The sequence below is a fragment of the Macaca fascicularis genome, chromosome 9, assembly GCF_037993035.2.
Source record: "Macaca fascicularis isolate 582-1 chromosome 9, T2T-MFA8v1.1".
NCBI classification, from domain to species: domain Eukaryota; kingdom Metazoa; phylum Chordata; class Mammalia; order Primates; family Cercopithecidae; genus Macaca; species Macaca fascicularis.
The window spans coordinates 137,076,805-137,091,820 of NC_088383.1; the positions used below are offsets into that span (position 1 = coordinate 137,076,805).

General features: G+C 42.9%; 1 protein-coding gene across 3 annotated transcripts in view; it reads right to left on the reverse strand.

Annotated features, from left to right (window-relative positions):
* The window catches only part of MKI67 (marker of proliferation Ki-67), a 29,732-nt gene extending 15,103 nt beyond the window's left edge, over positions 1-14,629 (reverse strand). The window contains exons 1-10 of one of the 3 annotated variants that reach the window (XM_005566744.4): positions 14,339-14,629; positions 13,834-14,008; positions 11,436-11,514; positions 11,227-11,342; positions 7,539-7,605; positions 4,704-4,749; positions 3,142-4,218; positions 1,634-1,809; positions 316-628; positions 107-225 (exon numbers count right to left, since the gene is read on the reverse strand). In XM_005566744.4, coding sequence (XP_005566801.3) covers positions 107-225; positions 316-628; positions 1,634-1,809; positions 3,142-4,218; positions 4,704-4,749; positions 7,539-7,605; positions 11,227-11,342; positions 11,436-11,514; positions 13,834-13,925 — 2,085 coding nt within the window. In that variant the 5' untranslated portion in view covers positions 13,926-14,008; positions 14,339-14,629. The remainder of the gene's footprint in view (positions 1-106; positions 226-315; positions 629-1,633; positions 1,810-3,141; positions 4,219-4,703; positions 4,750-7,538; positions 7,606-11,226; positions 11,343-11,435; positions 11,515-13,833; positions 14,009-14,338) is intronic. The other 2 variants (XM_005566746.4, XM_074000826.1) reach the window with 2 other exon arrangements.
* Between the last annotated feature and the right edge of the window lie 387 nt (positions 14,630-15,016).

The following is a 15,016-nucleotide window of genomic DNA, read 5'->3' on the forward strand; positions in this document are numbered from 1 at the left end:
TGGAAAATAGGAAGGACGTAAACAGGACATTAAAGCGTGAATCCACACTGAATGCAAGCTTCCATGACACCCGGATGTGTAAAGCAGCATACAGTGAGGCCCCTACCTTCGGAGTAGCAGGTCTTCTTTGCCTTTTGTTCATTGACCTTTGAGGACCATGTTTTATGAGTTTAGTTTGTGTTTGTTTTGCACCAAGTTTTACTACATCTGCCCATGATTTTGCAACTGTCAAAGGAAAAAGATGACGAAACTTTTCAAAAACTAGCATTCATGAAACAATTCACCTTAATATATGTGTTCTAACGCAAGACTAACCAATTAGATTGGCTTCCGAAGCACCACTTCTTCTTTTGGAACATATCATCTGTAAAATATCATGTTGACTTCGGCTGATAGATGCTCTCTTTGAAGGCAGGTTGCCGCTCTTTCTCCCTCCTCTCTTAGGAACCTCTGTCTGAGATTTGCTGCTGGAAGCAGGGGCTGCTTTGCAGGACCTACGGCGTTGATCATTGGCAACTGGAGTTTTCCTAGGACTAGGAGCTGGAGGGCTTCTAACCAAGCTTTGTGCCTTCACTTCCACACTGATTTCTGAAGTTGACTCTTGTTTTCCTGATGGTTGAGGCTGTTCCTGACAAGACAAAATTGTTGACAAGAAGCTTTAACAAGGATGTAACATCTCTGGAATGACTGATAAAAACCTATTCAATTAAGAATTTCAGCTGTTTAAATCTTGAAGCATCAAATGCTTAAGCCACTGTCTTTCAAGACTATGGTAGAGGTGTGACTGTCTCAGTCATTGAAGGAAAAACAGGAAACAGAAGCAAGCAAAGTCTGAAGTGAGGTCATTTCAGGTAGAAAGGTGGAATGAACGTCCTGATCAGTGAAAGACAAGCAGGATCTGATCTCAGTCCCAGTAAATACCGGCCGTGGGCACCCAGGGCCCGGCAGCCCACATGGAAGGAGGGCCGCTTGCCCCTGGGAGCCAGTGTAAAATGGAAAGGGAGCCAGGCATCACTTTCCACTCCTGTTGGGAAGAGAAGAAAAGAAAGACAGCCCAGGCCCCATTATGAAGGTTATGAGCTATAGGGCCATGAGTTCCCAGGGGTGTAAAACCCAGGAAGGACAACACAGCAAAGGAAGAGGTAAGCAAATATTCTCAAAGCTGATGGTGTAAAAGCTAGGTGTGCCATTGATGATTTTCCTTTACACCAGGTAAATGCCTTAACTATAGCCTTGTAACTCTAAAAGAAAGTAAAACAATCCTTGTGGGTCAATGTGGTAATGTATCCAGAATCTTTGTAATTGGTTGTTCTGACGGTGCCTGCAGGTGATTACACAGTGCTGTAAGCATGAGTGTCTGGGAACTTCTGCATGAAAAGGACAACATCAAGGACTCCCCCGACTTGGTCACATCAGCACCATGGTCAGGGACGCAGGGGCTCCTTTGCTGGCACCCGTATCAATGAGCTTTCATTTCGTCTTTTTAAAAACTTGTTTCTTCAAAGAAATAAATAAGTAAATAAATAAATAAAGGTCTTCATCATAATTCCACTTGTGTCAGTATTTGGAAAGGAATATGTACCCGACGTGTGAGCCACTGGATGTGAATGGGAATGCTAATTGTTCAACTCACCTTGATGATTTTCTTCAGGACAGGTGGAGTGTGCGTTACCACAGACTTTCTTTTGGTTGGGGTTTCTCCCCTTTTGAGAGGCGTATTAGGAGGCAAGTTTTCATCAAACAATTCAGGTCTTAGGTGCCCACCAAAGGACACACGCCTTCTTTTCAAAGGTATTCCCTCACTCTCATCTAAAGTAATGAATACAAACGTGAAAAGAGCAATGAAAAAACACACTGAGACTAGTGATTTACTTCACATTAGTATTAAACACGAACCAAGTGAAAAGCCATCGAAACACCACCCACAGCACGCCTCCATTCTTGCAGTCCTGGCGAAGCTAAGCTACTAAGGGTTCCTAAAGGATTGCGGAAGTGGCCACTAAGACGTCAAGTTCCCACTGGACAGTACAGAGCCTTTCCTTAAAATGCTGAAACATTATGCACGGACATAGAAAGGAGGAGTGTGCAGCAGTAGTTTTCACCTTGGAGTAGGGGGACGACAGCCGGAGAGAACTCTCTAAAGACATGCACTTGGACCTCACCCTGACCTACCCAGTGACCGGAATGCATGAGCTGTAAAAACTCCTCCAGGTGGTTCTGAGCTCAGTCCCGGCCACACATTTTCCTGAGCCACCAGTTAATGTAAATCCCTTGCCTAAGTGATGCTTTCCCACGAGGAGGCTTGGTGGAACACTGAGACTGATGTTACAGGCCTTATTTTATCGATAGCCTCATGCCCCACCGCTACGGGCCACCTGCAGAAACAGAGCCTGGAGTACGAATACCGCGTCTATGGCCCAGACAACTTTTCTTCTAATAGCCAATCCCTAGGAGTGTAGGAAGCTCCCAAGGAGCTAGCATATCTGCTGTGAAGGTCCTATCTCTGCCACTGCCTGGGTGGCCTTGGGTTGTCCGTTTCCTCATTTGTGACACAGATCTAAAAAGACAACCTAGCCATGGGCACTGCTACTGCACCAAGGATCAAGCGTTCATGTCTGCCAAGCACGTGGAAATCTGCCTGGCATATAGACTCATGGGTACAGTCCAGTGTTTACAGCAAATTGTTTGTAGGACACTCTGAAACCAGAGTATCAACACCGGAGAACTACCACTATGTTCAATGATTTCCAGTGATTTATTCCACACGACCAAACTCATATGATACAGTTGATTGTAGTTCAGAACTCCATGTGAAAAGCAATTATGATTATTCTCTTTTCTATTTTGTGATAGATGGAGGAGAATCAAATATTTTTGGGGCCACCCTATCTCCTTCAATAACCCCTGCTTCATGCTTCCCTGACAACCTCCATCTCCTCTGTCATTTCTTGTTATAATTACCTAGGCCTTCAGCATTCATCTGTCAGCGAAAACAGCGTGCGTGTCTGTCTTCTCCCTGTGCCTTACGCGCTTACATTCTCTTCCACAAAGCTAATCACTACTGAATGAAGGAAGATCTCATAGCTACATAGAAGTTGTTCATCTTTTAGAAAAAACAAATTTACAATTAAATAAACTTACTAATGGCATCACCAAAGTTGCTGATATCAACTGAACTAAGACCAGGTAACCCAGAGCACATCTTTCCAGCGGTAGTGTCCAATTTCTCAGGCTTGTTGAGGGAATCCTTTTGGATCTTCCTTTCAACCTGAGTGAGCCACAGAGTTAAAAATGGCTCATTGTGAATTTCAGTTTCTGTAGGCGGAACTTCCACATCTGTAGGAATACTTCCTCTGGTTTTGGAAGAGAGATTTTCTGGCTTAGCGGCAGAGTCAGCTGTGTCTTCAACTTTAGCTGGTGTTTGATTTCTAGTTGAAAGCTTCCTGGGCGTAAGAGTTTTATCACCAGCCTTGAAGCCTTCCCTTTTACCCAGATGCACAGATTCTCTTCTCCCAGCAGTATACAGGTCTTTGTTCTTATGTTTTTGTGGAGAATTTTGTTGCTGTGAATATTGTACAGGGGTCTTCATTTTAGCTGGTTCACAGAGAGGAAAGCTGGCGCCCACAGCCTTGCTGGGACTCTGAACAGACTCCACGTCTCTTCTCTTCCCCTTGTTCTGGTCAAGCTCTCGTTCAGGTGAAGCAGGCTCTGCCATAGCGTGGTCGCTTCCACCAGATTTCGGTCTTGACTTACATGAGACCAATAGTTGGGTCTCCCCCTGTAAACCACCAGCACTTTCTTTTTCTGTTGTGTAATCAGTTTGTAATCCGGATTTTCTACAACACTGTAGAACATTTTCTTTTTGTGATTTTACATCCAACTCTTTCTTCATTGACTCATAAAGCTTCCTAAAGGGAGATTCATTTTTTTTGCTATTGTCAAGACATTGCGTAGTGGGAACAGACTTCAATTCGCCGTAATGGCTCACTAATTTTACCCTGGAAATTTCTTTAAAATCCCCGGAAATGGGATCAGCTGCATTTCTGACATTATATCCAGCATGTTCTGAGGAACGAACATTAGGTGTTCCCTGAGCAACACTGTCTTTTGAGTCATCTGCGGTGTCTTCTTTGACATTCTTGTTATGTACCTGAGGACTTTCTGAAACTTTTCCTTCAGTGATTTTTGAATAGGCCTTGGAATCTTGAGCTTTCTCATCTTGGCAATGAATTATGAAATAAGAAACAGAAGTTCAACATTTTCTCAATGATTAACATTTGTGGAATTCAATATTTTAATTGTTTCAGGTTGTCTTAAAGCTAGCTTTTACTTGGCCTATAAATTATTTAATGCCTAAAACTTGCAAGTCTTATGATACTAGAATTATGATTCAAATAAATAAATCACATTAGCTCCAATAACCAGTATGAAATATCACATGCTATCTAACTATTGAGAACTGAGTTGACAGCTGAACAGGCAATTTTCTCATATCTAGAGTCTCTCTTAAGCACAGCACACCATCAGCCGCCAAGGGCAAACAGTTAGGCATCTGTCTGTTGTTGACATGTTAAATGACACCTCCTCCACTTCTTACAGGCTAGACATTTAGCACTTGCACTCTTGCTGCCCCTTCTTTGCCAATACGCTTCGCAAAGACCTGATCTTCCAGGATTCTGGAACAAAACCCAACCACTACTCACCAGGGTCAGGAGAGAAGCTAGATCTTGAGACACGATGTGCTGGCTCCTGTAAGTTGGGAAAATAAGAGCAGTTATTTGCAGGCCTTTCTAAATACTGACAGTCACAACAGTGAAAATATTATTGATTGTTTTCTGGCTGGGCGCGATGATTCATGCCTGTAATCCCAGCACTTTGGGAGGCCAAGGTGGGTGGATCACTTGAGGTCAGGAGTCTGAGAACAGCCTGGCCAATATGGTGAAACCTCATCTTTACTAAAAATACAAAAAATTAGCTGGATGTGGTGACGGGTGCCTGTAGTCCCAGCTACTCAGGTGGCCGAGGCAGGAGAAGTGCTGGAACCCAGGAGGCGGAGGTTGCAGTGAGCAGAGATTGCACCACTGCACTCTAGCCTGGGCAACAGGGCGAGATTTCGTCTCAAAAAAAAAAAAACAATAAAAACAACAAAAAATTGTTTTCTTTACCAAACCACTCCTATGACTTTTAAAGACTGAGAAATGAGCTCAAGTCAATTGGGAGCCAGTGGTCAGGATAAAAGTACTTCTTAGCTGACTCGCTAAAAAATAGTGAGTGATTAATAGGAAACAAACTCGAGGCTTAAAATTACTAAAATCAAACCTTGGTGCGTTGTTATAACTTCCTTTAAAGTTATTTCCCAATATCCTATTGCGGAAGAACCAAAGTCAATATTAAACATCACCTACACTGAAGATCTGTAACCCCCCATGAGCTCAGAACTACTGACGGCTTCATCAGTTTTCTCAGAAATGGACCATAGGACCTGTGGATGAACTGAGGCTCCACTTGGCATGTGGGCCCTCTTGGCTGGTGGATACTTAGGGTGGATCTGAGAGCCTGGATTCACCCTAAGTAAATTCATGGCACAGGCACACATGGTACATTCACAGGTTCTGCAACCTCACAGCCTGGGAGCAGGTGCAGCGCCCCTACCTGGCTCCCCAGAGACAGCACCCTAACTTTCCTTCATATGGAATTGTTTCTGGAACGGTGGAAGAACTAAAGAATAACACATATATAAAACTTTTATAAAAGTCTGATGTCCCAAAGGAAGAAAAGCTTATCATCTGGATTATTAAGAAAATATCTAAAAAATATTACCAAAGGCAAGGAATCTAACTTCCTTAATCAATTTCAAGTTTCCTGATACATAACACCTTGCTTCTAAAACTATGTGAGGGATTTTTTTTTTATTTCCAATCTGAAGTGGAACAAGAATCTTATGACTAAACGATATAAATGAACTATTAATAAAATTATGAATATGTAAAGTATATAATCTCACTTTTGTTGGATGATTATATTCAATAGCCAAAAAATTGCTGTCGAATTGCTGTCATCTTTCCTACATACTCCATTTCAGTACTTACTGTACCACAGACCACTAACAGAACAAACAGTTCCTAGACTGTTGAGGGGCACATACCTAACCCATAGTTCAACTGGCTTTTTGGTTTATTTACTCCCATAGACTAGCAAGTTGCCTGGCGGCTGCAGCGTGGGAAGCCTCAGAAACTGGCTTCCAGCACAGAAACTGATGACCATCAGGCTCAACATTAAGGCTGTTCCTCTAGGGAAGAAGCAGTACTTTAAATGGCAGAAATGGGCTGGACATGGTGGCTCAAGACTGTAATCCCAACACTTTGGGAGGCCCAGGTGGGTGGATCACGAGGTCAGGAGTTCGAGACCAGCCTGGCAAATATGGTAAAACCCCGTCTCCACTAAAAATACAAAAATTAGCCAGGTGTGGTGGTGTGTACCTGTAGTCCCAGCTACTTGGGAGGCTGAGGCAGGAGAATCGCTTGAACCCAGGAGGCAGAGGTTCCAAGATCACACCACTGCGCTCCAGCCTGGGTGACAGAGTGAGACTCCATCTCAAAAAAAAAAAAAAAAAAAAGGCAGAAATGTTGAAATTCAAGACTACCTATTGCTAATTTCAGGTGCACCTAAGATAACTCTCCTAAGCCAAGATATTCCAAGGAGCTCATCTGAAACTAGCTTTAGGAACACTCTAAAATGTAGAAAAAATATGAACTCTCAGGGCTTATCCTAAGCCTAAATCCCACTAAATTTCCAAGCACATGCCAACAATTGTGTTTTAATAACTGTACAACTAAAATGCCTCTTCCACACTGATATACTCAAACTATCTAAATTTCCAAGCATGTGCTGACAATTATGTTTTCATAAGCTGTACAATTTGAATACCTGTTCCACACTGATATACTCAAACTATCTAAATTTCCAAGCATGTGCTGACAATTATGTTTTCATAAGCTGTACAATTTGAATACCTGTTCCACACTGATATACTCAAACTATAGGATTCTTTCACATGACAAAGCACAGGATCCCTCTTCTTGTTTCATGGATCGTCTATCAAAATAGAGAAGCATCTTTGGCACTCACGATTTTCATAATGTGATTATTTCAGACACATAAAGATGGATGAGTACAATGACTGGGAGACAAAATGAGCCACCAGATAATGCAATTCCCAAATGCTACCTCTATGTGTTGGGGTTATCCTAATCATGGGCTTGCAAAAGGTTCATAACATACTCTAGAGTAGACTTTTTGGCCAAAAGTGTAAAACCAACTTAGTACCCTGATTTTGAACAACAAAGAGGAAATATTGTTTTAGATGATTTTAATATGTCTAAGTTCAACTTGTTTTAATACTTTAGTTACATTTTCCTACTATAACCAGTAACCACCCTCTTTGTAACTAATTTCAAGTAAGAAATCATCAAAGCATACATAAATGATTTCATATCATCAAAAAGAATCAGAGCCCAAACTTGGATATTTCCCATCACCTGTTCACGTATTTTTCTTGGAAATTCAGTTGACTTCCTTCCATTCTGAAAACTTTCATTTTCATACCTGCAGTGCATAGAATGACAGACACAGATCCTGATTAAAAATTTATACCCTGGGGAGGAAGTCTCCATATCCACTTAATGTCCAAGGATCAAGGAACAAACTTTGCGTTTGGTTCAAGATATCACCTTATATAAAGAAATAAATTTAGAGTTAGAAAAGTGCTCTTACACTAAAAACTAGGATTAGTTGCATCAAGTTTGTTTTGAAACACCACTGTCAGAGGTTGGGGACCCAGATTAACCTCTGATCACTGACGACTAGCCCAGGTATGATTTGACAATATTCCCAAGCATCTTCTATGACAGAAGCTAATGCACATGAGAGCAAAGTCAAGTTTCTTCTAGTTTAAGTCCATGGAAATCATCTGATGGCTTGGAAGGCCAGCCAGGAAGCCTGTAGGTAACTGAATCTTTCTCACGTTGTGAAGTCATATACTTTAGGGTAAATAAAGAGCTACGCTTACACTACAGGGTAACTACAAAGCTGTATCTTAGAACACTATGATCACTTCAGTTTCCCACATACTCAGTCTGTATCTGAACAAGACAGGTACGTCTTAGGAAGATCACATTTAGCAAGATACATAATTATCCTGGCAAGCTTCAGTGATCAAGTCATAGAAGCAATCCTTTATTCTGCATAATGAAAACTTTTTGGCCTCGGTGAAATGACCTGATTTGAATTTATAGGCAACCTAAGTAAGATCTGAAGCAGTCAGACATCTGAAATTGTTTCCATGGTACAGAGTTCGGAATCAAGTCTCCCTTTCTAAGATTCACTTTCTAATCTTTGTTGGATGGGTTTAATCATCTGAATTTATCTCAATTTGGATAATATCTTGTTTTGGAAAAATAGTTCAGCTCTCCAATACACATCAAAAGTTTCCTACCTACAGGCGGGGCGTGGTGGCTCATGCCTGTAATCTCAGCACTTTGGGAGGCTGAAGAGAGTGGATCACTTGAGGTCAATAGTTCGAGACCAGCCTGGCCATCATGGTGAAATGCCATCTCTATTAAAAATTACGAAAATTGGCCGGGCGCGGTGGCTCAAGCCTGTAATCCCAGCACTTTGGGAGGCCGAGACGGGTGGATCACGAGGTCAGGAGATCGAGACCATCCTGGCTAACACCGTGAAACCCCGTCTCTACTAAAAATACAAAAAACTAGCCGGGCGAGGTGGCGGGCGCCTGTAGTCCCAGCTACTCCGGAGGCTGAGGCAGGAGAATGGCGTAAACCCGGGAGGCGGAGCTTGCAGTGAGCTGAGATCCGGCCACTGCACTCCAGCCCAGGCTACAGAGCAAGACTCCGTCTCAAAAAAAAAAAAAAAATTACGAAAATTAGCTGGGCGTTGTGGTGCGCGCCTGTAATCCCAGCTACTTGGGAGGCTGAGGCACAAGAATCACTTGAACCCGGAAGGCGGAGGTTGCAGTGAGCCAAGATCACACCACTGCACTCCAGCCTGGGTGACAGAGAAAGACTCTGTCTCAAAAACAAACAAACAAAACTTCCTACATAGAAGTCTGTATTAAATAAAAATACTCTTTAAAAATGAGGGCAAACTTCCAAGAAGCACAGTAAAATAAATGACCAGAGAATTTAAGTGGTGCATTAAAAAAATAACTATCTAATACAAATGAAGACAATAACAGAGACAGAGATCCATTTAGCAAAATGGATTTTTAAATGACCCAAATAATATGTTGTCTACAAGAGACACAATTTTGATTCAAAGACACAATCCTTTAAAATAAAAGCATGAGAAAAGATATACCATGCAAACAGCAAGCAGAGGGGAACTGGAGTGCTATACTAACATGACACAAAATCACCTCAGACAAAAATTATTCATAGAGAAAAAGGACATTTTACATAAGGATCAATCCAGCAAGAAGATATTCCAGTTAAACACGAGAGTTCATCTGACAATAGGTTCCAAGAGACAACTTAAAATAAACCATAAAAATTATGAAAAGTTAAAATTAAGGGGGTGGAAAAAGTTACACTACACAAGCACTGACCAAAAGGAAATTAGTTTAGCCATATTCATCATCCAAAGGAAACATTAAGCAGAAAAGAAAGCATTGCTAAAAATAGAGGACATCTCTAAATGACAAAGAGTTCCATGCACCAAGAAGATATAATTGTAAGTTTGTACACCATAGTACAGCCTCAAAATATACAAAGCAAAAACTGACAAGAGATCAAAACAAATCAATCAATCAATCCCCAGTAGGTGATTTGAACATATCTCTTAGAATAGTAGGGAAAAATTTATTAGAATATAGAAGATTTGAATCTAACGGGAGTGTGTGTATCTGTGTGTGTGTGTGTGTGTGTATATATATACACACACGTATATAAATAAAATATCTGAGGCACTGTAGAATAGTTTTCAATTACACAAGGCAGATTAGTAAAATAATTAACCGTATCTGCTCATAAAGCAAACCCTGACACATTTCAAAGACTGGACATTAGTCAAATGTCCATCAAGAATAAATGAACTCTGTATAGTTATGTATATTATTGTATATATTAAACATATTTTTTTCAGTGAAATACTTATGCCATGAGAAGGAACAAACTACAGAGATGCCCAACATGCTATGAATCTCACACACATAAAAGCACAAGCCAGGCACAAATGTATACATTCTTATATCACTGTTAAGGATTTTCATAAGAACAGACAAAACTGTAGTGTGTTCAGAGATCCATGCTTAGGCAGTGAAACTCGAGACATTTGATATCCTGAAAGCCAAAACGGTGGTCTACTTGCTGAGGGAAGGAAGTCGTGATTAGAAAACAGCATTTTAAAATGCTTCTGGAAATGTTCTATATAAGCTGGTGGTATATTAGTCTGCTAGGGCCACCATAATAAAGTCCCACAGACTGAACGCCTTGAACAACAGACATGCCCTTCTCAGTGCTGGAGGCCAGAAGTCCAAGAGCAAGGTGTCAGCTGGATTGGACTTCTCTGTGCCTCTCTCCTTGACTTGCAGATGGCTGCCTTCTTGCTGCCTCTTCTCGTGGGCTTTCCTGTGCATGTGTTCCCTAATCTCCTCTCATAATGACACCAATCATCAGATTAGGGCCCATACTAATGGCCTCAAAAAGCCTTCATTGCCTTTTTAAATGCCCTCTTTCCAAATACAGCCTAAGGTACGAGGGGTTAAGAATTCAAAATATAAATTTTGGGAGAGCACAAATCAGTCCTATTACAATAGGTAGTGATCAAAAGGGTATTCACATGATAAATTGACCTGTCTATCTTGTTTTGTACCTTTTTCTCTGAGTGTATTTTGCTTTAAAATAAAAAAGAATAGAAAAATCTCATGCAGTTTCACAACACTTGGAAGAAAATAACAAACTCCTTTAGGACAAGGTCAACCTTCCTCTGCATAATTATTTGCACCCAAATCCTTGAATTCCATCACATTTTGTCCCAATTAGTCAGCTTTCTAGATCCATATCCTCTTAAATTAAGATTAGTGTTGAGAATGAAAACCTGAAATACTTTGACATCCATGAACATTAAAGAAGAATGACAGTTGACTACGACACTAATTTACAGTTAATCAGAAGATGACATTTACTGTTAGACCAATCAGCTTTTGCCTACCTGAAAGATCGATCAATAATGGTTATTACATCTCCATGTTTTAGCTGTACAGGCTCATCAATAACAGACCCATTTACTTGTGTTGGATTTGTGGAACTGAAATTATGTAATATTGCCTGCAAGTGAAAAAAAGGGGAAAATATGTAACTAATGAACAGATTGAAAGTGAACTAAAAGCTTTAAAAGTAGATCTCCAGAAAACCACTCACCTCCTGCTCAATGATTTCAATTTTGCAATGTTGTTTTGACACAACAGGAAGCTGGATACGGATGTCACATTCAATACCCCTTCATGCGAAAGAAGAAGGATTTTTTGGTTGTTGTAACTTTTTAAAACATTACCTCAGTTTCCCAAAATAAAACACAATTTGACTAGAATGTTTGATCTGTAAACATAATTGACATAAAGGAGTAACAAAATGGGCAATGTAAACGATCTTGCATTTTGCAAAGAACTTTTGGAAGTATTAATCATGTAACTATTAGATCTTTAAAACAGAGTACATGAAAATAAGGGAAGACACTAGAATACAAATTGAATTACCTTTTATATAAAAAGCTATACTTAAAAGACACAAATAAAGGAGTACTTACATCAATTTTGGAAAATGACTATTTTTAATACTCTGTGCTTTCTCAAAAACGTTTGTTTGTAATGTTAAATATGTTTAGAGGTTTAATCATCCCCAAATGTGCTTATTTTATGCTAGCACTTTTGTGCATCAGTTTCTTCATATACAATAGAGTACATCATGTGATGTTCAAACAATTAAATGGATGTACATGTCACTAATTTGCCTAGCACATAGTAAATGCTCATTATGGGTGAGCTTTTCATTGTTGTTTTAAAACTACACTGAATTTACGGACAGACTCAAAAGTCTCTAAATAAAAATACTAACTTGTGCGCAACAAAAAAAAATCTAAATTCAACTTGTTTTTCCACAGAAAGCTAACACCACAGCAAAGTAGCGGAAGAGACAATTCCTAAACCTACACAAACTAATAATCAGAACAGTTCATTAGTAGGTTCCTAGAGTCTTCAGTGTGCCTGTTCTAGCCCGTGATCTTAAAAATTTGAACAAATTATGCAATGCCCTGTCTGTTCTCCATCCGAACCTTTGGAGTCTAAGAATCTCTCTTCCTACCCAGGTCATGTGACCAAACACTTAGGAATTAGTTTCTAAATTATAAAATCTTGCATGAAAATACATTCAAGGACTACTGTATGAAAAGCAAAAGGACTGCCACTTGAGATGAAATGTTTATATTTTTCCTTTTCAAGAGAAAGGTATCCATGGAAAGTGAAAAGCTACCTTAACCCCAAATAAAATAATTTGACTTTAAGGTAACAGGACATCTGAGCAAAGGAGAGACTATCCCCTACAACTGAGAATTTGTTTGGCAGGAGGACGACTATGGGTGGATGGGTGTTTCTGAGCTTTGGCACTGTTGACATCTTGGGTCAGATGCTTCTGTATTGTGGGGGCTGCCCTGAGCCTGGTAGGTTGTCCACCCTGACCTCTCCTTTGCGATGACGGCACATGTCCCCTTCCTGTATTGTGACATGGAAATTCAAATGACTCCTGGAAGGTAAGATGACCCTCCTGTGAGAACCACTGCTCTTAAGCGATTGCAAATCGGTGGCTCCAGCCGGTGTTTCTACTGACCCTTGCCAGAATGCTAGGTATTGATCACACCCCCTGTGTAGTAACAAGACAGTCCTTGCCTTTGGGGAGCTCAGCCTAGTGGGAAACAAACCCACAACTCACCCATGAAGCTGTGGGATGGGAAACACAAATTTTCATGCAAGGCTTCCTCGGAGGTGACATTTCACCTGATGCCTGAATGATGGAAATCACACAAGTTTGGGGAAGGGGAGAACTTTCCCATCATAAACTTCCAAGTGTGTAAGAAGTACCAAGGTGAACAAGGGCTTGGAATGCCTTAGGCAGGAGGAACAAGGTAGGGATGGGGTTGGGAGGATGGGGTGAGGCCAGGATGGGATTCAGGGCCCAGACCACACAGGAAGTGACCCCTTCTCAGACCTCTAGTGGGACACATGTCAGAGGCTGATAGGGGCATTGTTAGCATTTTGCCTGTTATACAGGGACTGTGTTATTACCACCACCAAATGGGACAGCAACATAAGAGAAAATGTTCTCAAACTCCAAGCAGGAAGACTTTCTGTCCCATTTTCCTATTGCCGCCAAGAGGCAAGTGTATGGCTTCCTTCCTCCATTCTCTTAGGGTCCCCAGTGGCCAGTGATGTCCAGTGTGGAGGGACCCGGGGGCGCACAGTGTCTTCAGACGCCTGCCTGAAGCCAGTGAGGTATGAAGATTATCTATATCTTTCTTTATCGTAAGATTAGAAAATCGATTTTTTAAATTGGCTTGATTTTTGAAAACACCTATACAAACACTAGCATCAAATTTATATTTGGCAAAACAAAACACAACTATGTCAACTTAGTAACGAATGGGAGAAGCACCAAGGAAAAGTGACAGCAGGACCCAATCCTAGAGCGCGTTTCTGGACCGTGTACTGTGACTAAGATATTTTCCTCTTTCTCAGCTGAAATGTCCGCGCGCGCCCGCGGGGCTCACCTTCCAAACAAGCAGGTACTGAGGCTCAGGGGAAAGTGGGGACCGTCGACCCCGCTCCTTTTGATAGTAACCAGGCGTCTCGTGGGCCCCATTTTCTAAACAAGAAGTTGAGTATAATCCGTAGGGGAAGGCCAGGTACCGAAAGGTTTGCAGAAGCAAATTTACAACTCTTCCACTGCAAAAGAGGTGCGGGTTACTCTGATAGCAAAGGAGCTAAGAAGAGCCGCGTGCTCAGTCCACCTATCCCCGGCCACACAGGCGCACACCGCAGCTAGCCAGCGGGGACCCCAGCACAACCCGACCGCAGCCCCTGGCGCCCCAAAGTCCCGCGGCCGGAGTGCTGTCGCCAGCGCCTGCACCTCCCGGGAGCTTCCACCCAGACGCCCTCGCCAGAGCCCAGGAGCAGTCGGGCCCAGGCCGCGCGTCCGTCCCCGCAGAGCTCGGGGTTCCCCGCGGCTCAGCCCTCGACCCCGGACAGCTCCCAGGCGTCCCGGCCGCAGCTCACCTGGGACGATTCGGCCCCCAAGGCCACTTGTCAAACCACCGCTCGTCAAGTTGCACCCAAAGTCCGCCGCAGGAGGAGCCGGCGCCGCGCTCACCTTCGCCTGGTAAGCTGCGCCCGCCACGCGCCGCACACACCCGGCCGCAGCCCGCCGGGCCGCGCTCGCTCCGCCCCGGCCTGCGGTCCCCGCTGCTCCCGCCGCCGCCCCTGACGGGGACCCGGTGGCCCTACAGGTTACGTCCCCGGGCGCCCGGCTCTAGGGGCTCCCGCCGAGTCCTCCCGCCCGCCCGCTGCGTCCGCCCGCCACTTCCTTCCTCCAAACCGGCGCGCCCGCCCAATTCAAACGAAAACGGAGATTCAAATTCTGGCGCTAAGCGCTGCGATTGAACGGGAAAGCGCGGCATGGAACCAATAGGAAGGGCGCCAGGGAGTGGGCGGGGAGGGGAGGCGGAAACGGGGCTCCTGGGGCGGGGCTGGCGTGTCCGCGGGCGAGCCATTCATTCATCCGGAGGAAAATACCTGGGTGCAGCCCGGGCGAGGGCGACTGGCGGAGGGCAGAGGTGGAACACGCTCCCACCGAGATAACCCGTCCTGCCATCCTTTTCTTAAAGGACCAAACACCTGGGAAACTATAACGTTACTCATTGCCAGGAGATTTAAAACTGTTAAAAATTGCAAACA